The sequence below is a fragment of the Scyliorhinus torazame genome, chromosome X, assembly GCF_047496885.1.
Source record: "Scyliorhinus torazame isolate Kashiwa2021f chromosome X, sScyTor2.1, whole genome shotgun sequence".
Lineage (NCBI taxonomy): Eukaryota > Metazoa > Chordata > Chondrichthyes > Carcharhiniformes > Scyliorhinidae > Scyliorhinus > Scyliorhinus torazame.
The window spans coordinates 9,800,260-9,825,662 of record NC_092738.1 but is presented as its reverse complement, the minus strand read 5'-3'; the positions used below and the strand labels follow the sequence as shown (position 1 = coordinate 9,825,662).

Here is a 25,403-nt window from a genome sequence, read left to right as displayed (position 1 = left end):
AAAGTAAGCAGGCTGCAGAAGCTTAAAGACACCACCAGGTGGCCCCCAAGCCAGTTGCAGATGTCTAATTGCAGATGTCTAATCCCACTTGAAGATTCCAATATGCCCTTGTGCAGAATAACAGTCGTGGTTTAACCTTAGAAATCTCTTAGGACAAGCTAGTCTTTAATGCTTTGTTAAAAAGAGTCAAGCCTGTCAGAGAGAGGGTTTGCTGCCTGGGATAGATGCCCACGCGTGGGTGTTGTGTGGTAGGAATGCCAGATGTTGCATTTAGCATGAAGATGCTTCGGTCTTTTTTTGCAAAATCTGGCTCTCTGATTATTTTTTCCTCCACTTTTGCTGGGAATCCTCTGCTTCCTACCGCCCCTAATGATGGCACAGCAGAAGTTGGAGACATGACCTTTGGCCCATCAGCTGGGGTGGGGGTGGGGGAGTCAGCACTGGTGGTATCAGAAAAGCAGATTTTCTTTTAACATCGTTGACCATTCTTGCATCTGTACTTCGTGGCTGATTCCAACTTAAATACATGGAAAAATAGTGCATTAGGTTGAAGTGTAGTATTTATTCATCCAGGTGAAGGCAGCAGCCATTTTGTTTTCACAGCACACTCTCGGGAACAGCAATGTAATGGTTAATCTGTTTATGGTCAATTGGCAAATGAACGTTGGTTGATTAGGACACCAGGAGTCCTCTCCTGGTCTCTCAGGAGATACGGGGAGTAGGCGGGAAAACGAACCATGATCATATTGAATGGCGGAACATGATCTACTCCCGTTTCTGTTCATTGCTGGGGTTGGTGGGCAATGGGTGGGAGCTTCTTAAATGCCTATCTGAGCAAGGAAATGTGGCCTCATCTGATCAACACAGCATGTTGCTGGAGTGTCAGTTGCTGAGGGCTTGAACTCTCAATGTCCTGTTCACAAGTGCTTGCTGCTGATGGACACATTGATTGCCCGAGGGAATAGAGAAGGAAATGTATTGCCGCTAGCAACCAGACCAACTTCTGAAGGCCCAAGCGAGCACAAATGAAGCATTCCCTCCATTCCATTGCGTTTTAAACAACAATGTTGGTTTTCTCGAGCCGGGTGACATATTGATTTGATTGAATTAACACTGTCAGAGAATAATATCCAGAGGAAGGCGTAAGGCAAATGATCTGCAAGTTTGCTGATGACGCAAAGATTTGTGCGAGTGTCGACCAGGACTTATGAGAAGAAGATCAAGGTTAGATACTCAGTGGTGGTGCTTCTCCTTGAGGGGCAGGCTTGTGCAGTGAGCGCTGATTGATGGATTGTGCACCTGCAATAGAAAACGGCCTATTTCTGACTAGAACACCCAGGTTGATAGGGTTGTGAAGAAGGCCTATGGAGTGTTGGCCTTTATTGGTAGAGGGATTGAGTTCCGGAGTCGGGAGGTCATGTTGCAGCTGTACAGAACTCTGGTACGGCCGCATTTCGAGTATTGCGTACAGTTCTGGTCACCGCATTATAGGAAGGACGTGGAGGCTTTGGAACGGGTGCAGAGGAGATTTACCAGGATGTTGCCTGGTATGGAGGGAAAATCTTATGAGGAAAGGCTGATGGACTTGAGGTTGTTTTCGTTAGAGAGAAGAAGGTTGAGAGGAGACTTAATAGAGGCATACAAAATGATCAGGGGGTTGGATAGGGTGGACAGTGAGAGCCTTCTCCCGCGGATGGAAATGGTTGGCACGAGGGGACATAGCTTTAAACTGAGGGGTAATAGATATAGGACAGAGGTCAGAGGTAGGTTCTTTACGCAAAGAGTAGTGAGGCCGTGGAATGCCCTACCTGCAACAGTAGTGAACTCGCCAACATTGAGGGCATTTAAAAGTTTATTGGATAAACATATGGATGATAATGGCATAGTGTAGGTTAGATGGCTTTTGTTTCGGTGCAACATCGTGGGCCGAAGGGCCTGTACTGCGCTGTATCGTTCTATGTTTTATGTAACAGGGATTGCATCATACAGGAGACAGACACCAAATTTCAGTATGGTTTGGTTTTGATTGTTTGGAGAGCGCAAACAGCAATCTTTCAGAGCTTTTTCCACCTGTTAGTCTTCAATCTGTTTTTCACTCGTAAGGGGAATAGACAGGCAGTTCTGCGGACGCAATCGAGACTCCAGGATGGTATGTTGCCTCCCTGGTGAAAGGGGCAAGGATGTCTCGGAGCGGCTGCAGGAAATTCTGGGAGGGGAGGGTGAACAGCCAGCTGTCATGGTGCACATAGGCACCAACGATATAGGTAAAAAACAGGACAAAGTCCTACAAGCTGAATTCAGCGAGTTAGGAGTTAAACTAAAAAGTAGGACCTCAAAGGTAGTAATCTCAGGATTGCTACCAATGCCACGAGCTATTCAGAGTAGGAATGTCAGGATAGAGAGGATGAATGCGTGGCTCGAGAGATGGTGCAAGAGGGAGGGTTTAAATTCCTGGGGCATTGGAACCGGTTCTGGGGGAGATGGGACCAGTACAAACCGGACGGTCTGCACCTGGGCAGGACTGGAACCGATGTCCTGGGGGGGGTTTGCTAGAGCTGTTGGGGAGAGTTTAAACTAATGTGGCAGGGGGATGGGAACCGATGCAGGAAGTTGGAAGGTAGTAAAACAGGGACAGAAACAAAAGGCAGTAAGGGGGAAAGTGTAAGGCAGAGAAGCCATAGTCAAAAATCAAAAAGGGCGACAGTACAAGGTACAGTGAATGAGGGGAGCTCAGTGAATAGGACCAGGAATGTTAAAAGGAATAAAACGGGAAGTGAAAACATGAATGGTAAGCGACACGGCAGGTTGTTACATGAAGATATGGGTTCAACGACACGGAAAATTAGGAGAAAAGTTAAGAGGAAATATAACTTAGGAGAGGTTACTGATCGAGGTGTTAAGATTCAGAACAGAGGTAAAAAAGCCAACATAAGTGTACTTTACCTGAATGCTCGTAGTATTCGGAATAAGGTAAATGAGTTGATGGCGCAAATCATCGTGAATGACTATGATTTAGTGGCCATTACTGAAACATGATTAAAGCATGGTCACGACTGGGAGTTAAATATCTTTTTAATAAGAGTTATAATAATCTTATAATAAGAGTTTAAATATCAAACTATTTGGAGTGGATGGTAAGGGAGGTGGTGTAGCTCTGTTATTTAAGGATGACATCCGGGCAACAGTAAGGGATGACATCGGTGCTCTGGAGGATAAGGTTGAATCCATTTGGGTGGAAATCAGGAATAGTAAGGCAAAAACGTCACTGATAGGAGTAGTCTATAGGCCACCAAATAGTAACATTATGGTGGGGCAGGCAATAAACAAAGAAATAACTGATGCATGTAGAAATGGTACAGCAGTTATCATGGGGGATTTTAATCGACATGTCGATTGGTTTAACCAGGTCGGTCAAGGCAGCCTTGAGGAGGAGTTTATAGAATGTATCCGCGATAGTTTCCTAGAACAGTATGTAATAGAACCTACGAGGGAACAAGCGGTCCTAGATCTGGTCCTGTGTAATGAGACAGGATTGATTCAGGTTCTCATAGTTAGGGATCCTCTCGGAAGGAGCGATCACAATATGGTGGAATGTAAAATACAGATGGAGGGTGAGAAGGTAAAATCAAACACTAGTGTTTTGTGCTTAAACAAAGGAGATTACAATGGGATGAGAGAAGAACTAGCTAAGGAAGCAAATACTTTATGGTGAAACAGTTGAGGAACAGTGGAGAACCTTCCAAGTGATTTTTCACAGTGCTCAGCAAAGGTTTATACCAACAAAAAGGAAGGATGGTAGAAAGAGGGAAAATCGACCGTGGATATCTAAGGAAATAAGGGATAGTATCAAATTGAAGGAAAAAGCATACAAAGTAGCAAAGATTAGTGGGAGACTCGAGGACTGGGAAATCTTTAGGGGGCAACAGAAAGCTACTAAAAAAGCTCTAAAGAAGAGTAAGATAGATTATGAGAGTCAACTTGCTCAGAATATAAAAACAGATCGTAAAAGTTTCTACAAATATATAAAACAAAAAAGAGTGGCTAAGGTAAATATTGGTACTTTAGACGATGAGAAGGGAGATTTAATAATGGGAGATGAGGAAATGGCTGAGGAGCTGAACAGGTTTTTTGGGTCAGTCTTCACAGTGGAAGACACAAATAACATGCCAGTGACTGATGGAAATGAGGCTATGACAGGAGAGGACCTTGAGAGGATTGTTATCACTAAGGAGGTAGTGATGGGCAAGCTAATGGGGCTAAAGGTAGACAAGTCTCCTGGCCCTGATGGAATGCATCCCAGAGTGCTAAAAGAGATGGCTGGGGAAATTGCAAATGCACTAGTGATAATTTATCAAAATTCACTAGACTCTGGGGTGGGCCTGGCGGATTGGAAATTAGCAAACGTGCCACCATTGTTTGAAAAAGGAGGTAGGCAGAAAGCGGGTAATTATAGGCCAGTGAGCTTAACTTCGGTAGTGAGGAAGATGCTGTAATCTATCATCAAGGAAGAAATAGCGAGGCATCTGGATGGAAATTGTCCCATTGGGCAGACACAGCATGGGTTCATAAAGGGCAGGTCGTGCCTAACTAATTTAGTGGAATTTTTTGAGGACATTACCAGTGCGGTAGATAACGGGGAGCCAATAGAACATAGAACATAGAACAATACAGCGCAGTACAGGCCCTTCGGCCCACAATGTTGCACCGAAACAAAAGCCATCTAACCTACACTATGCCATTATCATCCATATGTTTATCCAATAAACTTTAAAATGCCCTCAATGTTGGCGAGTTCACTACTGTAGCAGGTAGGGCATTCCATGGCCTCACTACTCTTTGCGTAAAGAACCTACCTCTGACCTCTGTCCTATATCTATTACCCCTCAGTTTAAAGCTATGTCCCCTCGTGCCAGCCATTTCCATCCGCGGGAGAAGGCTCTCACTGTCCACCCTATCTAACCCCCTGATCATTTTGTATGCCTCTATTAAGTCTCCTCTAAACCTTCTTCTCGCCAACGAAAACAACCTCAAGTCCATCAGCCTTTCCTCATAAGATTTTCCCTCCATACCAGGCAACATCCTGGTAAATCTCCTCTGCACCCGCTCCAAAGCCTCCACGTCCTTCCTATAATGCGGTGACCAGAACTGTACGCAATACTCCAAATGCGGCCGAACCAGAGTTCTGTACAGCTGCAACATGACCTCCCGACTCCGGAACTCAATTCCTCTACCAATAAAGGCCAACACTCCATAGGCCTTCTTCACAACCCTATCAACCTGGGTGGCAACTTTCAGGGATCTATGTACATGGACACCTAGATCCCTCTGCTCATCCACACTTTCAAGAACTTTACCATTAGCCAAATATTCCGCATTCCTGTTATTCCTTCCAAAGTGAATCACCTCACACTTCTCTACATTAAACTCCATTTGCCACCTCTCAGCCCAGCTCTGCAGCTTATCTATATCCCTCTGTAACCTGCTACATCCTTCCACACTATTGACAACACCACCGACTTTAGTATCGTCTGCAAATTTACTCACCCACCCTTCTGCGCCTTCCTCTAGGTCATTGATAAAATTGACAAACAGCAACGGCCCCAGAACAGATCCTTGTGGTACTCCACTTGTGACTGTACTCCATTCTGAACATTTCCCATCAACCACCACCCTCTGTCTTCTTTCAGCTAGCCAATTTCTGATCCACATCTCTAAATCACCCTCAATCCCCAGCCTCCGTATTTTCTGCAATAGCCTACCGTGGGGAACCTTATCAAACGCTTTGCTGAAATCCATATACACCACATCAACTGCTCTACCCTCATCTACCTGTTCAGTCACCTTCTCAAAGAACTCAATAAGGTTTGTGAGGCATGACCTACCCTTCACAAAGCCATGCTGACTATCCCATATCATATTATTCCTATCGAGATGATTATAAATCTTGTCTCTTATAATCCCCTCCAAGACTTTACCCACTACAGACGTGAGGCTCACCGGTCTATAGTTGCCGGGGTTGTCTCTGCTCCCCTTTTTGAACAAAGGGACCACATTCGCTGTCCTCCAGTCCTCTGGCACTATTCCTGTAGCCAATGATGACATAAAAATCAAAGCCAAAGGTCCAGCAATCTCTTCCCTGGCCTCCCAGAGAATCCTAGGATAAATCCCATCAGGTCCCGGGGACTTATCTATTTTCAGCCTGTCCAGAATTGCCAACACCTCTTCCCTACGCACCTCAATGCCATCTATTCTATTAGCCTGCGGCTCAGCATTCTCCTCCACAACATTATCTTTTTCCTGAGTGAATACTGACGAAAAATATTCATTTAGTATCTCGCCTATCTCTTCAGACTCCACACACAATTTCCCATCCCTGTCCTTGACTGGTCCTACTCTTTCCCTAGTCATTCGCTTATTCCTGACATACCTATAGAAAGCTTTTGGGTTTTCCTTGATCCTTCCTGCCAAATACTTCTCATGTCCCCTCCTTGCTCGTCTTAGCTCTCTCTTTAGATCCTTCCTCGCTACCTTGTAATTATCCATTGCCCCAACTGAAACTTCATACCTCATCTTCACATAGGCCTCCTTCTTCCTCTTAACAAGAGATTCCACTTCCTTGGTAAACCACGGTTCCCTCGCTCGACGCCTTCCTCCCTGCCTGACCGGTACATACTTATCAAGAACACGCAGTAGCTGATCCTTGAACAAGCCCCACTTATCCAGTGTGCCCAACACTTGCAGCCTACTTCTCCACCTTATCCCCCCCAAGTCACGTCTAATGGCATCATAATTGCCCTTCCCCCAGCTATAACTCTTGCCCTGCGGTGTTTACTTATCCCTTTCCATCATTAACGTAAACGTCACCGAATTGTGGTCACTGTCCCCAAAGTGCTCTCCTACCTCCAAATCCAACACCTGGCCTGGTTCATTACCCAAAACCAAATCCAACGTGACCTCGCCTCTTGTTGGCCTGTCAACATATTGTTTCAGGAAACCCTCCTGCACACACTGTACAAAAAACGACCCATCTATTGTACTCAAACTATATATTTTCCAGTCAATATTTGGAAAGTTAAAGTCTCCCATAATAACTACCCTGTTACTTTCGCTCTTATCCAGAATCATCTTCGCCATCCTTTCCTCTACATCCCTAGAACTATTAGGAGGCCTATAAAAAACTCCCAACAGGGTGACCTCTCCTTTCCTGTTTCTAACTTCAGCCCATACTACCTCGGAAGAAGAGTCCCCATCGAGCATCCTCTCCGCCACCGTAATACTGCTCTTGACTAGCAGCGCCACACCTTCCCCTCTTTTGCCTCCTTCTCTGAGCTTACTAAAACACCTAAACCCCGGAACCTGCAACATCCATTCCTGTCCCTGCTCTATCCATGTCTCCGAAATGGCCACAACATCGAAGTCCCAGGTACCAACCCATGCTGCCAGTTCCCCTACCTTGTTTCGTATACTCCTGGCATTGAAGTAGACACACTTCAAACCACCTACCTGAACACTGGCCCCCTCCTGCGACGTCAAATCTGTGCTCCTGACCTCTATACTCTCATTCTCCCTTACCCTAAAACTACAATCCAGGTTCCCATGCCCCTGCTGCAATGGATGTGGTATATCTGGATTTCCAGAAAGCCTTTGACAAGGTGCCACACAAAAAGTTGCTGCATAAGATAAAGATGCATGGCATTAAGGGGAAAGTAGTAGCATGGATAGAGGATTGGTTAATTAATAGAAAGCAAAGAGTGGGGATTAATGGGTGTTTCTCTGGTTGGCAATCAGTAGCTAGTGGTGTCCCTCAGGGATCAGTGTTGGTCCCACAATTGTTTACAATTTACATAGATGATTTGGAGTTGGGGACCAAGGGCAATGTGTCTAAGTTTGCAGACGACCCGAAGATGAGTGGTAAAGCAAAAAGTGCAGAGGATACTGGAAGTCTGCAGAGGGATTTGGATAGGCTAAGTGAATGGGCTAGGGTCTGGCAGATGGAATACAATGTTGACAAATGTGAGGTTATCCATTTTGGTAGGAATAACAGCAAAAGGGATTATTATTTAAATGATAAAATATTAAAACATGCTGCTGTGCAGAGAGACCTGGGTGTGCTCGTGCATGAGTCGCAAAAAGTTTGTTTACAGGTGCAACAGATGATTAAGAAGGCAAATGGAATTTTGTCCTTCATTGCTAGAGGGATGGAGTTTAAGACTAGGGAGGTTATCCTGCAATTGTATAAGGTGTTAGTGAGGCCACGCCTGGAGTATTGTGTTCAGTTTTGATCTTCTTCCTTGAGAAAGGACGTACTGGCACTGGAGGGTGTGCAGAGGAGATTCACTAGGTTAATCCCAGAGCTGAAGGGGTTGGATTACGAGGAGAGGTTGAGTAGACTGGGACTGTACTCGTTGGAATTTAGAAGGATGAGGGGGGGATCTTATAGAAACATATAAGATTATGAAGGGAATAGATAGGATAGATGCGGGCAGGTTGTTTCCACTGGCGGTGAAAGCAGAACTAGGGGGCATAGCCTCAAAATAAGGGGAAGTAGATTTAGGACTGAGTTTAGGAGGAACTTCTTCACCCAAAGGGTTGTGAATCTATGGAATTCCTTGCCCAGTGAAGCAGTAGAGGCTCCTTCATTAAATGTTTTGAAGATAAAGATAGATCGTTTTTTGAAGAATAAAGGGATTAAGGGTTATGGTGTTCAGGCCGGAAAGTGGAGCTGAGTCCATAAAAGATCAGCCATGATCTCATTGAATGGCGGAGCAGGCTCGAGGGGCCAGATGGCCTACTCCTGCTCCTAGTTCTTATGTTCTTATGTTCACCTCCCACAACCTTGCCCCACCAGGAGACTACATGGTACCTGTGGGCTTGAATGGAATCTGGGCAGCTGAAATCCTGCATCACCCACCCTCTCTGCCCACCTCACCCTGCCCCTACCCGATCTTCAGTCCGCAATTTGCACCCATTCAGGGCCCTGTAGCTTGGCTGCAGGATTTACATGGGGCCATAGAGACCTAAAAATATGATGGTGGGCCACTTGCATGCCGGAATTGGCATTCGTTTAGTGCGCTCAGTCACCCAAAAATTGATGTTGACCACCCGACATAGTGGTGGGGAGGTCAAGGGTCAGGTTTGCTGACTTCTGTCACAAAGGCAGGTAACGGGTTTATGACAGGATTGGGTGTCGAACAACTCCCTGCCACCTTTGTCTTGGGGTACTTTAATCAGCCATTCCCTCCAGCCGTGGCGTGGCACTCCCTGTAAAATGGCCACATCTCCTTTCTGATCCAGGAGGAGCAGTCTTATAGTTTCCGGCCCCTCTCCGACCCTTCTGGACTCATGGAGTCTCACATCATTGAAGACAGTACTGCCATCACATCACATGCGAGCTAAGTTCATCTTTCAAGTCAACTAACTCGGCTTATTTATGGAAATTAAGCAAGCCAGACACATACAGCAGAGCACAGGCCTACATACCAAAAGGCCAGTAGAAGCCCTGATGTTTTAAGTCTACTGCTTCTGTCAGCAGTAAATCTAGTCAGACAGGATGAATTTCCTTGGTGTTCCTCCCGTTCCGCCGGCGTCATTTTGGCAGAACCCCCATTTTTACACCAGGAAATTCACCCACAGAGCACACCCCACAGGACTCACTCACATTTTAATTTTCACCAAGGGCCATCTTGGTTCTGCCCCTGTCACAGTTCATAGTTCAATTGTTCTGGATTTCCTTTGTTGTCTTTGAAATGCCGCGCAGGCCCAGTGCATTCTGGGTAGGTACCAGATGCATATTAACATTGCAGGCCTCGTCTGGTCCCGATTCCTGACATAGAGTCCCATTTGCAGTTTGAATGATCCACATGAGTATGTCTGCTCACACATCCACCAAGCAAGGCACTCCTGGCTCAATGAGCAGTTCGATATTCATCATAGAATCAAAGCATTTACAGTGCAGAAGGAGGCCATTCAGCCCATTGAGTCTGCACCGGCCCTTGGAAAGAGCACCCCTCATCCCTTAAGCCCACTCCTCATCCCTATCCCCGTAACCCAGTAACACCATCTAAACCTTTTTGGACACTAAGGGCAATCTATCATGGGCAATCCGCCTAACCGGCACATCTTTGGACTGTGGGAGGAAACCGGAGCACCCGGAGGAAACCCACGCACACACGGGGAGGACGTGCAGACTCCGCACAGACAGTGACCCAAGCCGGGAATCGAACCTGGAGCTGCGAAGCAACTGTGCTAATCACTGTGCTGCCCATATTGCTTGGAAATTGACGTAAATAACGCACTTCCAGAAATCTAACATACAATCAAAGAATTTACAGTGCAGAAGGAGGCCATTCGGTCCATCAAGTCTGCACTAGCCCCTGGGAAGAGCACCCTCCGCCACCACCCTATCCCCAGAACCTAGTAACCCCATCTAACCTTTTGGACATTAAGGGACAATTTATCATGGCCAATCCACTTAACCTGCACATCTTTGGAATGTGGGAGGAAACCGGAGCACCCGGAGGAAACCCACACAGACACGGGGAGAATGTGCAAACAGCACACAGACAGTTACCCGAGGCCGGAATTGAACCTGGGACCCTGGGGCTGTAAGGCAGCAGTGCTAACCACTGTGCCACCGTAACACGACGGAGCCGGCGGCCATTTTAGACCCAGGCATTGCTTTTTGATAAAGTGCTCGCTGTATTAACTTTTAATATTACTCAGTGTACACTTACACACAAAGCTAGTTCTATCGCTATGGATACATACAGTAACCAGGGGATTTTATCACTGGACTTAATAGTCTGAGCGATACCTTTTTTAAACTGGAAAAAACTGAAGATGATATTGTCAGATGGTTTTTAAAAATGTGTAGAAGGATTAATGAAGAGCACAAAACAGCTGCCAAATGGAAGGGAAGTGCCTCAACTGTTATTTGGAATTGTCCGCTCAGGACAGTGTTCTAAGGGAAGAAATGTTATTTAATTTCTTCTTCAAAAATAATTCAGCAGTCCTGCATTCTCTGCTAGAGCCACACTCAAAGGGAATAGAGATTATAGATTTTGTTTTCTTGTGTTGTATTCCTTTCTCCCACTCCCACACACTGTGACTCAACACACAATTGATGAGTGTCAATCTGAATAACCAGAGAATCCTGCTTCCCAATCGGCCAAACTGGGCCCTAAAATGTCAACTGAGAACTTCAAACCTCAGATGATGCGATGGTTGTTAGGGACATTAAGGGTTCTGGAAGTAAGGCGGGTCGATGGAGTTAAGATACAGATCAGGCACAATTTAATGAAATGGCAGAAGCAACACGAGGGGTTGAATAGCCTCCTCCCATTCCTATCTTCCTATGTTTAAGCTCTCTTTTTCACACAATAAAATGTTTGGCACGGAACAATTTCATGGATTGTGACAAGTTGGAAGATTAATTAGGGTTTGGGTTTCGTTCGATTTAAAAAGATTGTGCAGCACGGTAGTACAGTGGTTAGCACTGTTGCTTCACAGCGCCAGGGTCTCGGGTTTGATTCCCGGCTTGGGTCACTGTCTGCGCGTTCTCCCCGTGTCTGCGTGGGTTTCCTCCGGGCGCTCCGGTTTCCTCCCACAAGTCCCGAAAGACGTGCTGTTGGGTGAATTGGACATTCTGAATTCTCCCTGTGTACCCGAACAGGCGCCGGAGTGTGGCGACGAGGGGATTTTCACAGTAACCTCATTGCAGTGTTAATGTAACCCTACTTGTGACAATAAAGATTATTATTAATCTGACGATGGTTCAGTTTTCTGGAGGGACATGCTGGAGTGCTCATTATGGGCGCGATTCTCCGACCCCCCCCACCGGGTCGGAGAATCGCCGGAGGCTGGCGTGAATCCCGCCCCTGCCGTGTCCTGAATTCTCCGCCATCAGAGATTTGGCAGGGGCAGGATTCGCGCCGTGCCGGTCGGCGGGCCCACCCCCGCCGATTCTCCGGCCCGCAATGGGCCGAAGTCCCGCCGCTGTCAACCCTCTCCCGCCGGCGTGGATTAAACCACCTTTTAAACGGCGGCACAAGGCGGCGTGGGCAGGCTGCGGGGTCCTGGGGGGGGCGCGTTGCAATCTGGCTCCGGGGGGTTCCCCCACGGTGGCCTGGCCCGCGATTGGGGCCTACCAATCCGCGGGCGGGCCTGTGCCGTGGGGGCACTCTTTTTCTTCCGCCTTCGCCATGGTTTTCACTATGGCGGAGGCGGAAGAGACCCCCTCCCCTGCGCATGCGCGGGGATGACGTCAGCAGCCGCTGACGCTCCCGCACATGCATCGCCCGGCGAAGACCTTTCGGCGCCGGCTGGCGTGGCGCCAAAGGCCTTTCCCGCCAGCCGGCGGGGCGGAAATCACTCCGGCGCGGGCCTAGCCCCTCAAGGTGAGGGCTTGGCCCCTAAAGGTGCGGAGACTTCCCCACCTTTGGGGCGGCCCGACGCCGGAGTGGTTCCCGCCACTCCATCACGCCCGGAACCCCCGCCCCGCCGGGTAGGGGAGAATCCCCGCCCCTTACATATATATTTCAGTGATGACTAATGGCCACTTATGTGTGCTGAGAATGTCTGCTGTCATTAGGCCAACACAACTGCTTGGATTGCTGTCCCGTCTTCTGTTACACTCGATATGTTTGTGGCTATGTTGCATGACCTGGGTCCAGTCACTATACAAAAAAAAAGGCAGCATTGTCATTCATCTCAAGAGGCTTGGAATATAAAAGCAGGGATGTACTTCTGAAGCTTTATAAAGCATTAGTTAGGCCCCATTTAGAATACTGTGAGCAATTTTGGGCCCCACACCTCAGGAAGGACATACTGGCACTGGAGCGGGTCCAGCGGAGATTCACACGGATGATCCCAGGAATGGTAGGCCTAACATACGATGAACGTCTGAGGATCCTGGGATTATATTCATTGGGGTTTAGGAGGTTGAGGGGAGATCTAATAGAAACTTACAAAATAATAAGTGGCTTAGATAGGGTGGACGTAGGGAAGTTGTTTCCATTAGCCGGGGAGACTAGGACCCGGGGGCACAGCCTTAGAATAAAAGGGAGTCACTTTGGAACAGAGATGAGGAGAAATTTCTTCAGCCAGAGAGTGGTGGGTCTGTGGAATTCATTGCCACAGAGGGCGGTGGAGGCCGGGACGTTGAGTGTCTTTAAGACAGAAGTTGATAAATTCTTGATTTCTCGAGGAATTAAGGGCTATGGAGAGAGAGCGGGTAAATGGAATTGAAATCAGCCATGATTGAATGGCGGAGTGGACTCGATGGGCCGAATGGCCTTCCGCTCCTATGTCTTATGGTCTTATCGTCTTATTGCCGATAAGTACACGATTATTCAATCGCCCATTTTCCGATGCATAAGGTCCGATGCAGACTCAAAAAACAAACCAAAAAATGGTCAGCTTGGGCTTAGCAGACTCAATGCAAGCCTTTGGAAACGGAGTCAAAGATATCTCCATAATCGCGATTAAATGGAAAAAAGGGCTGAGGGTCGCATTTGATTGCCAAAACCGGTTTGCACCCATTCGCTTGATGCTATCAATTCCATTGTCCAATCGGCTCGCTGGTTTGAATAATCTGTTGTCAAATCCAGAGTAGTTGACACATAAGTGCACTTGGCCATCTTGGATAATTGACCTTTGCCCTCGAGAGGTGAAATAAAACCGTTACAGTACGTCACTAGACAGCCATCATGTGTGTCACCTGTTTTAATAAGTAGTGCAAAATGTAAGACCAACAAAAGGAAGACCAAAAAGCCCTCTAACTTGAATAGGTTTTAATATGTTTCTTTTTCAGAGATGCCTTGTCTTCAGGCACAGTATGGGACCTTGCCACAAGGTGGAGGACCATATGAGGACTACAATGCTGACTTCTTGACTCCTGAGTTTGTCAAGTTTGGAATGGACATCACCGCCACAGAGATCGCTGCCACCACCTCTCTGCCCAGTTTCAACACTTTCATCGACAGCAACAACGGAGACTTTGATGCTTATTTGTACCAACTGATGCTTTCTAACCAGCAGTCTCCATTTAAAGTGGAGGATGTTCAAATGTTTGGCTGTTACCCAGCTTCGATCAACATGCATTTAGAAGAGGTGCTACCCCAGTGTGGATCTTCTCAATATTACAATGGACCTTGTTCCATCCCATCACCTTCGAACCCTGCTTTTCAAATGCAGCAAGTGTCCATATGGGACGATTCGTTCCCTCATCACTCACTCCAATATGGTGAGGTGGATCATTTATTAGATCAGCAAAAGAATGTGTCCCAGCTTTCATTCTTTTCCTTTAAACAGGTACCTTCAGAATCGCCTGTGCCACATTGCCACATGAGGCTAGATGCAAGCTCCCATGGAGCTAATACTGTCCACCAACTGGTTGATACCATGTCTTACGATGCCACCAACCAAGCCTCCATGAGTTTTCCTGCTCTACCCATGGACCGTGGACCACGGCTCTTGGACAGTCCCATTGTAATAGACAATCCCATCCCCTCTCCACCGGTTCGTAATCCCCCTCCGAGTGAGGGCCAGTGTGCTGTGTGTGGAGATAACGCTTCCTGCCAACATTATGGTGTGCGAACCTGTGAAGGATGCAAAGGTTTCTTCAAGGTATTTGACCGGTTATTTCAACCTTAGCCATGTGCGGTGATGTTCGCGACGCTCTTCCAGTTTCTATTTCCATTGCTGTAACCCCCGTTCTATTTCTCTCAGCTGATTGACGTTGTCACCCAAAGCCATCGGGGCTGGCACTCCAGCTCAGTACTGAGGAAGCACTGGCAATGTTGGCATTTCTTGTCTGAGAGATTAGACAGACTACCCCCTCACGTAGATGCAGAGGGAAGTCATGACGCTATTTCAAACACGAGCAAGGCCACCCCACGTCCCCCCCCCCCCACCCTCACCCCTCACTCCCGCATCCTACATTACAGCAGCTCTTCAAAAATACTTCATTGATTGGAAAGTGCCCTGGGGTACCCTGCAGTTGTGGGAGGTGTTGAAGGAAGACAAGTCTTTCATCGTCATTTAATAGGTCACAGAGATTAATCTTGTATACACCATGCCAGTGTCCAAACAGAATGGCAGTTATTACTTGGAAATTGTTCATTTGTCTACATGCATTGGGGCGGCACGGTGGCGCAGTGGATAGCACTGCTGCCTGATGGCACCGAGGTCCCGGGTTCGATCCCGGTTCCGGGTTCGATCCCGGCCCTGGGTCACGGTCCGTGTGGAGTTTGCACATTCTCCCTGTGTCTGCGTGGGTCTCACCCCCTCAACCAAATGACGTGAAGGGTAGGTGGATTGGCCACGCTAAATTGCCCCTTAATTGGAAAAAAAAGAATTGGGTACTCTAAATTTATATTTAAAAATTTGTATACATGTGTCTTCATTGCAATTAGCTCCCAAATTCCATGGTTTGCAGAAGTACATTTCATAAGGTTACAGCTTGGAGTATGAAGAATAAGTTGATTAGCTGACATAACAAGGCGATAGGTGCAGCCAACAATTGCGGCCGCGTTCTCCTATCTGCTGGCCCTCGGAGCTATTTGCCCTTTACCAAATTTCCACTCAGGTTTTTCTGTATGTAGCCCTGCCACCTCAGCTTTGGCCTTACCCATAGCATTTTCCCATCTTTGACCCACTCCAAAAGCTTCTGAAAATTGATGGAACTAAGGGGCAGAAACACTGTATTCTATGTTAAGATGTTGCAAGGCCTGAATTTACCTCAAAATCGAAAACTGGAAAGGCAGTGCAATGCCTGCCAGCTGGTTGGGCACGATCTGGATTGCAATCAACCCCCACTTAGAAATGATCTTGGACAGGGGGGCGGGTTTTGCACTGGCACTGAGAGAGGCCTAGACACGCTGGCAAGACACCAGCTTTGCAGAGATCAGGGTGCCCTGATCTCAAAGTGCCAGTAAAGGCCACCACTAGCGCCTGTATTGGGGTTTCCATGCCCTGACCACAGGGGGCTGCAATGTACGCTAAGCCCCATGGTGTGATCTTCACGTCTGGCTTCTGGTAGTGGAGAACAGTTGTGATTCCTGTGTTGGGGGGGAGGGGGGGAGGGGGGGGGGGGGGGGGGGCGGGGAGCCAGGAGAACCCGGCTTGAAAACGGTCACAGCATATTTAAATATGCTAATTTGGTTCACACCCTCGCTGGTCATGAACCAGATTACGTCACCTGCAGCGGGCCGGGAGCACAGTGTTCTGTTCGCCGCCCGGCACAGAGACCATTTACGGCCTCCCCCGCTGTTCTCCCAGCATACCCCGGGCACAACATGGTTGGAGAATCACCCCCTGAACTTTTAAATCGTTTGATTTAAATTTCACCAGCTGTTGTGGTGGGATTTGAACCTGTGTCCCCAGATCATTATCCTGGGTCTCTGGATTACTAGCCCAATGACATCACCATTACACCAACATCTCCCCTGTAAATTTAACATAGGACAATAATATGAATGCTGAGGTGACACTACAGAGCCCCTGGTGGCAATCCAGATGTCACACTTATACCCCAGGACAGGTAATTCGAGAAGAGTAAGCGCCAAGCGTTCCACTCACACTTTTGCCAGGTTGATTGCGAGGGAAACTGCGAGTGGAAACCTTTCAAAAGGGAAATAGTTATGTATACACTTGAAAAAATCTGCAGAGCCAAGGGGAAAGTGCCATGCAGCGGAACAAATTGGCTCATTCTGTCAAAGAGCTAGCACAGGCACAATGGGCTAAATGGCCTCCGTCTCTGCTCTAAGATTGTTTGATTTGAAAAAAAATTTGAAGTACCCAATTATTTTTTTTTTCCAATTAAGGGGCAATTTAGCGTGGCCAATCCACCTAACCTGCACATCTTTGGGTTGTGAGGGTGAAACCCACGCAGACACGGGGAGAATGTGCAAACTCCACACGGACAGTGACCCAGAGCCGGGATCGAACCCGGAACCTCGGCGCTATGAGGCAGCAATGCGAGCCACCGTTCCGTTCTTCAAAGATTGTTTGATTGACAGACGCACATATTTTGCAGCTTGCAAAGTTGAATTGCTGGGTTGCTTTTGAAATTATGCACTTAATATATTTACAGCAATAGATCATTCACTGCTAGCGATTAGCACCTCTTTCCCCAAGTAGGTCAGGTATTGGGCACAGGGAGGGGTTCTAATGTTTGTTTTGTTATTGATGCCAATTCATTGAAAACATTAACAAACGAAACATAGCACCTTTCAAAATACTCGATATAGAACACAGAACATAGAACAGTACAGCACAGTACAGGCCCTTCAGCCCACAATGTTGTGCCCACCATTTATCCTAATCTAAGATCAACCTAACCTACACCCCTTCAATTTACTGCTGTCCATGTGCCTGTCTAAGAGTCGCTTAAATGTCCCGAATGACTCTGACTCCCCCACCTCCACTGGCAGTGCATTCCACACACCCACCACTCTCTGTGTAAAGAACCTACCTCTGACATCTTCCCTATACCTTCCTCTAATCACCTTAAAATTATGTCCCCTCGTGACAGCCATTTCCGCCCTGGGGAAAAGTCTCTGGCTCTCCACTCTATCCATGCCTCTCATCACCTTGTACACCTCTATCAAGTCACCTCTCTGCCTTCTTCGCTCCAGTGAGAAAAGCCCTCACTCCCTCAACCTTTCTTCATAAGGCATGCCCTCTAGTCCAGGCAGCATCCTGGTAAATCTCCTCTGCACCCTCTCCAAAGCATCCACATCCTTCCTACAATGACCAGAACTGGACACAATATTCCAAGTGTGGTCCAACTAGGGTTTTATAAAGCTGCAGCAAAACCTCACGGCTCTAAAACTCAAGCCCCCTGTTAATGAAAGCCAACGCACCATACGCCTTCTTAACAACCCTATCAACCTGGGTGGCAACTTTGAGGGATCAATGTACGTGGACCCCAAGATCCACGTTCCTCCAAGTTCCTCCACACTTCCAAGAATCCTGCCTTTAACCCTGTATTCAACATTCAAATTCGACCTTCCAAAATTAATCACTTCACATTTATCAAGGTTGAACTCCATCTGCCACTTCTCAGCCCAGCTCTGCATCCTGTCGATGTCCTGTTGTAACCTGCAACAACCCTCAACACTATCTACAACTCCCCCAACCTTTGTGTCATCGGCAAACTTACTAACCCACCCTTCCACTTCCTCATCCAAGTCATTTATAAAAACCACAAAGAGCAGAGGTCCCAGAACAGATCCTTGCGGGACACCACTGGTCACCGACCTCCAGACTTTCCATTGACTACCACTCGCTGTCTTCTTTCGGCCAGCCAATTCTGTATTCAGACAGCCAAATTTCCCTGTATCCCATGCCCCCTAACTTTCTGAATGAGCCTACCATGGGGAACCTTATCAAATGCCTTACTGAAATCCATATACACCACATCCACTGCCCGACCTTCATCAATGTGTCTCGTCACATCCTCAAAGAATTCAATGAGGCTTGTGAGGCATGACCTACCCCTCACAAAGCCATGCTGACTATCTTTAATCAAACTATGTTTTTCAAAATAATCATAAATCCGATCTCTCAGAATACTTTCCAATATTTTGCTCACCACAGACCTAAGGCTGATGGGTCTGTAATTCCCTGGGATTTCCCTATTCCCTTTCTTGAACAGGGGAACAACATTCGCCTCCCTCCCTCCAATTATCCGGTACTACTCCAGTGGAGAGTAAGGACGCAAAGATCATCGCCAACGGCGCAGCAATCTCCTCCCTCGCTTCCCTTGTGTATATCCCGTCAGGCCCAGGGGACTTACCTATCCTGATGCTTTTCAAAATTTCCAGCACATCCTCCTTCTTAATATCAACCTGTTCGAGTCTATTAACCTGGTTCACACTGTTCTCATGAGCAACAAGGTCCCTCTCTCTAGTGAATACTGAAGCAAAGTATTCATTGAGGGCTTCCCCCATCTCTTCAGACTCTCGGCACAAGTTCCCTCCACTATCCCTGATTGGCCCTACTCTCACTCTGATCATCCTCTTATTTCTCACATAAAAGTGTAGAGCGCCTTGGGGTTTCCCCTAATCCTTCCCGCCAGGGCTTTTTCATGCCCCCTTCTAGCTCTCCTCAGTCCATTTTTGAGTTCCTTCCTGGCTACCTTGTAACCCTCTAGAGCCGAGTCAGATCCTTGCTTCCTCAACCTTACGGAAGCTTCCTTCTTCCTCTTGACTAGAAGCTCCACTTCTCTTGTTATCCAAGACTCCTTCACCTTACCGTTCCTTCCTCGTCTCAGTGGGACAAAACTATTCAGCACTCGCAGCAAGTGCTCCTTAAACAATCCCCACATTACTGTTGTGCATTTCCCCAAGAACAATTGTTCCCACTTTATGCTCCTCAGCTCCTGTCGAATAGCAGTATAATTTCCCCTCCCCCAATTAAATACCTTCCCATACTGCCTGTTCCAATCCCTCTCCATGACTATGGTAAAGGTCAAGGAGTTGTGGTCACTGTCACCGAAATGCTCTCCCACCGAGACATCGGACACCTGGCCTGGTTCGTTGCCGAGCACCAAGTCCAATATGGCCTCCCCCCTAGTCGGCCTATCTACATATTGAGTCGGAATCCTTCCTGTACACACCCAGACAAAATCTGCTCCAACCAAACCATTTGCACTATGGAGGTTCCAGTCAATATTAGGGAAGTTGAAGTCACCCATGACAACAACTCTGTTACTTCTGTACGTTTCCAAGATCTGCCACCCAATCTGTTCCTCCATCTCTCTGCTGCTATTGGGGGGTCTATAGAAAACACCCAATAAAGTGACTGCTCCTTTCTTGTTTCTGACTTCCACCCATACTGACTCAGTAGACAAACCCTCCTCGACTACCTCCTTTTCTGCAGCTGTGGTGCACTCCCTAATTAACAGTGCCACTCCCCCTCCTCTTTTACTTCCCTCCCTATTCTTCTGAAAACATCTAAACCCCGGAACATCTAACAACCATTCCTGCCCCTGTGAAATCCATGTCTCTGTAATGGCCACAACATCGTAGTTCCAAGTACTGATCCATGCTCTAAGTTCATCTCCCTTATTGCTGACACTCCTTGCATTGAAACAGACACACTTTAACCCATTCCACTGAGTGCAACTTTGCCCTATCAACTGTCTATCCTTCCTCACAGACTTGCTGCATACTATTTCTGCCTGTTCAACAGCTACCCTATCCTCTGATCCATAGCTCTGGTTCCCATCCCCCTGCCAAACAAGTTTAAACCCTCCCGAAGAGCTCTAGCAAACCTCCCACCCAGGATATTGGTGCCCCTCCAGTTTAGGTGCAATCAGTCCTTCATGTACAGGCCCCACCTTCCCCAGAAGATATCCCAATGATCCACATATCTGAAGCCTTCCCTCCTGCACCAGCCCTGTAGCCACGTGTTCAGCTGCACTCGCTCTCTGTTCCTTGCCTCACTTGCGCTTGGCACTGGTAGCAATCCTGAGATCACTACTCTGCTTGTCCTGCTCTTTAGCTTCCAACCTAACTCCCTAAAATCACTTTTTAGATCCTCATCCCTTTTCTTAGCTATGTCGTTGGTGCCGATGTGCACCACGACTTCTGGCTGCACCCCCTCCCCCTTAAAAATCCTGTAGACTCGATCCAAGACATCCCTGGCCCTGGCACCCAGGAGGCAACATACCTTCCGGGAGTCTCGCTCGCGACCACAGAATCTCCTATCTATTCCCCTAACCATTGAGTCTCCCATCACTATTGCTTTTCTATTCTCCCCCCTTCCCTTCTGAGCCCCAGAGCCAGACTCAGTGCCAGAGACCTGGCCGCTAGGGCCTTCCCCCGGTAGGTCATCCCCCCCAACAGCATCCAAAACGATATACTTGTTTTGAAGGGGAATGGCCACGAGGGTCCCTGCACTGCCTGCCCCTTTGTTTTCCTTCCCCTGACTGAAACCCAGCTACTCTTTTCCTGTAGCTTGGGTGTGGCTACCTCCCTGTAACTCTTCTCAATCACCCCCTCTGCCTCCCGGATGATCCGAAGTTCATCCAGCTCCAGCTCCAGTTCCCTGACACGGTCTCTGAGGAGCTGGAGTTGGGTGCACTTCCCGCAGGTATAGTCAGCGGGGACACCGGTGGTATCCCTCACCACCCACATCCTACAGGAGGAGCATGCAACTGACCTAGCCTCCATCCCCTCTTACCTGACAGAATATAGCTGCCCTGTGGACCAACTGGATCTCCCCCCTCCGACCCTACTCCCAGTCAGCTACACTTTCTGTAAACTCCTGGCTCTCTTCTCACTCTTTGAGGAAGTGTAGGAAACGAAATGAAAGGAGCACCTTACTCCCTCCTCACCTAACTTCCTCAGTCACCAAACACTCACTATAGCACTCAAATGCACCCAAATTCAGCACTCCCTCAGTCACCAAACTCTCAATATAGCACTCAGATGCACCCAGATTCAGCACTCCCTCATCACCAAACTCTCACTATAGCACTCAAATGCACCCAAATTCAGCACTCCCTCATCACCAAACTCTCACTATAGCCTCAAATGCACCCATATTCAGCACTCAGTGCAAGCAAAGTCAGCACTGTAAGCTGGCTCACCCTTATACTGTGTGACTAGCGTCTGAAAACTGGCCCAATCCAATTAACTAATTAACAAGCTCCAACTGCAAGTAGAACCTCTGTTTAAAGCTGATTGAAAACGCACCTTCTTCTAAACCCAAACAAAACTCGGGGACCTGGGGTGGAGGGTGCTGCGTGTGGCAGGGCCGTGCAACCATCGTTTAAACCACTTCACGGCTCTGCCAGAGACCTGCCAGTTTTGCGGCCTGGTGGAGACCGTGGAGCCATGTTTATGTTGTCTGTCCCAGGCTGGACTCCATTTTTGGTTTCTTGACAACGTTGTTGTTGAGGTTGTCTTTGCACTTCAGCCCCACGCTCCTGATCTACGGGCATCCGGTGGGGAGGGGGGCGGGAAAGGCGGAGGACCTCCTCGTGAACCTGCTCCTGGGCCTGGCCAAACTTGCCATTAATAGGTCCAGGCAGCAGGCGACCGAGGGGGTCGTCCAGCCTGACTGTCTGCCCATCTACCGCGGCCTCATTCGCGGCCGGGTGTCCCTGGAGCGGGAGCATGCGGTGTCCACGGGCACACTCGAGGCGTTCCGTGCTCGGTGGGCACAGCAGGGGTTGGACTGCCTTATCGACCCGATTCTCACACTTTAATTTGACGGGTTTGTGATAAGTTTTTGGGCTGTGCTCCACTCGTTGTTTTGGGGCACTCCCCACTTTTGTTTTATCCATCAGTTCCTTTATGTTCTTTTCCTTGGTTTTCACACCCAGCATCACGCCAGTGTCAGTGACGGATGCTGGGTTAACTCCTGTACGTGTAGATAAACGTACTGGTCATAATATCACAAACAAAACAACAATTTTTTAAAAAAATAATAAAATAACAAAACACATACAAAAAAAAAATATATATATATATATAAATTAGAGTAGTAAGACCCGATAAAAGGTCTAAACCAAACAGCAACTTTTAAGTTAATTAACTACATAAAAGAAAGACTAGACTTTAGATAAAATAAACCCTTAACATCCCTCTCACCAAACTCTCACAACAGCACTCAAATGCACCCAAATTCAGCACTCCAGTGCTGAGTGATATAGCCAATAATCACTGTTTTGGCAAATATGGATGCACATCACTCACTTTAGGATTCCACAAACATAAATACGATCAGTGACCAGGTATCTCAGGCAAGTTCCCCTCCGAGTCACTCACCGCCCCGACTGGGAATATATCGGCCGTCCCTTCACTGTCGCTGGGTCAAAATCCTGGATCTCCTTCCCTAACAGCAGTGGGTGTACCTACACCACAGGGACTGCAGCGGTTCAAGAAGGCAGCTCACCACCACCTTCTCAAGGGGCAATTGGGGACGGGCAATAAATGCTGGCCGAGCCAGCGACACCCACATCCCGTGAACAAATATAAATATTTTTTTAAATTATCTGTTTTCAATGATGTTCGTTGAGGGACAGATATCAGTCTGGACACCGGGGGAGAATTCTCCTTCCTGGGATGATCTATTATAGTCACTTGAGAGGGCAGATGGGACCTTGGTTTAATGTCTCATCCATCAGATGCCACCTCTTCAGTTTAGCACTCCCTTTAGTACTGTCGCCCTAGATTATGTGCTCAAGTGCTGGGGGCTGGCCTTCATGATGAGTGTCTCTGCATCACTAGACATAGAGGGGCGATTCTGGAGCCCCGCTCGCACAGGTGCAAACCGTGTTATGGCTGGAGACTCCCAAGAGAGTACCCTAACACGATTTGCACTGACGAGAATTCATTTTGAAATTCTCCCAGCCTCTGGCCTGCGATGTAACCTGGTTCAAGCTCCCCCCACTGGGTGTGAACCAGCTTAGCATATTTAAATTCTAATTTAAATATGCAGAATAGGCTTTGAGCCAAATTCACTAGGCCCCTGTAATTCTCCCACATGCTAGAACAACGTGAAGCCGGTGGGAATCATTACTGGTCTCCAAAAACGGAGACCAGATGCGATGACCATGCCACGGGCTGGGAGGCCATTGTAGTGCCCAGGTGGTCAGGGACATGGCTGGAAAGTGCCCTGGCACTGTCAACCTGGTGCTGCCAGGTTGGCACTGCTAAGGGATGGGGCCTGAAGGGGGTTGGGCTGAAGGGGAACCTTGAAGGGAGTGGGGAGGCCTTTGGCGACTCCATAGTGGGATATCGCTCACTTGGGTGGTGGGGGCGAGGCTGATCACAGCGGTTGGGGGAGGGTCTTTACTGGCGATTGGCAGGGGGGTTCTGCAGAATGGTCTTAAGGTGGGGGCGCTCTTTAAAATGGCAGCTCGACCTCTGAGGAGCCGGACCTGCTGGCATGTTGGCACAGTGGTTAGCACTGCTGCCTCACAGCTCCAATGACCTGGGTTCAATTCCAGTCTCGGGTGACTGTGTGTGGAGTTTGCACGTTCTCCCCGTGTGTGCGTGGGTTTCCTCCGGGTGCTCCGGTTTCCTCCCACAGCCCAAAGATGTGCAGGTTAGGTGGATTGGCCATGATCAATTGCCCTTAGTGTCCAAAGATGTGCAGGTTAGGTGGATTGGCCATGATCAATTGCCCTTTAGTGCTCAAAAGGTTAGGCAGGGTCACTGGGTTACAGGGATAGAGTGGCGGTGTGGCGTTAAGTAGGGTGCCATTTCCGAGGGCCAGTACAGACTCGCTCGGCCAAATGGCCTCCTGCATTGTAAATTCGATGATCTTTGGGTTACTCGCACCTCATTCACGGCACAAATCACCCCAACTTCCCCAAAAATGTCTCCCACCCAGCGGAAATCACACAATGTTACCCGCTGGAGACCACACTCCGAAATCTTTGGGGAGAATTGCCGCCAAGTGTGTTGAAAACAGAAACTAGATTTTGGATGTAGGGTTTCTATTCTGAAAATTCTCAGGTTTTGACACAATGGTGCTCTGTGCACAAGCTTTACCAAGGATCTGGTTCAAAAAAAACCCACCAGAAAATAATAGTCCTTTCAAATACCTCAGTGTTTTTTGGGAATGGGATTTGTTCTTCCAGTGGATAGAATGGAAAATGGAGTTTATTTGTATCTAAAAACTGCAGTCAGGCTTTCTTTATTTCTCAATGGTTCATTCATATCTGCAAAGTGTAAAATAATTTGGAATTAGCCCTAAGGCTAATGATGTGTGAGCCTTCCCAGTCTCACGGCCGTCGAATGCATAATCACAGCAGTCTTTTGTTGGTGTGGTAATGATTGAGGGAAGAAATGGGAGGGGAACGCACTGATCAAGCCAACAAGATAAGGTGGTGAGGGGAAATGCCTCCTCAGTGTGAAGGTAGCGGTTAAAACAAATTCTTTAATACACTTTTTCTGGGGGGGGCAGCACGGTGGCACAGTGGTTAGCACTGCTGTCTCACGGCGCACAGGACCCGGGTTCAATCCAGGCCCTGGGTCACTGTCCGTGTGGAGTTTGCACATTCTCCCCGTGTCTGCGTGGGTCTCACCCCCACAACCCAAAGATGTGCAGGGCAGGTGGATTGGCCACGCTAAATTGTGATCTCTGTAACTGATGTATGAAACAAGAGGAATATTGAGTACAAAAATCAGGAAAATATGCTGAACTGTTCTAAATAATTGCTCAGGTCTCAGCTGGAGTAGTCTGTCCAATACTGGGCCCCTTCAGGAATGATGGTCAAGGCCTCAGAGAGGGTGCAGAGGAGGCTGACTAGAACAACGCCAGAATGAGGAATCTCCGTTAACGTGGAGACACTGGAGATGCTGGGGTTAGTCTCCTTAAAGCAGAGAAGGTTGTGGGGTGATTTTGTTGAGATGTTCAAAATTGAGTAGATAGTGAGAAAC

General features: G+C 47.9%; 1 protein-coding gene across 4 annotated transcripts in view; it reads left to right on the top strand.

The window, feature by feature from the left end:
• Positions 1-25,403, top strand: part of LOC140405407 (nuclear receptor subfamily 4 group A member 1-like) — a 170,309-nt gene that overhangs the window by 47,600 nt on the left and 97,306 nt on the right. For 3 of the 4 annotated variants that reach the window (XM_072493771.1, XM_072493774.1, XM_072493775.1), the window contains exon 2: positions 13,811-14,625. In XM_072493771.1, the coding sequence (XP_072349872.1) occupies positions 13,813-14,625 (813 nt within the window). In that variant the 5' untranslated portion in view covers positions 13,811-13,812. Of the gene's footprint in view, positions 1-13,787; positions 14,626-25,403 lie in introns of all 4 variants that reach the window. The other variant, XM_072493772.1, reaches the window with a different exon arrangement.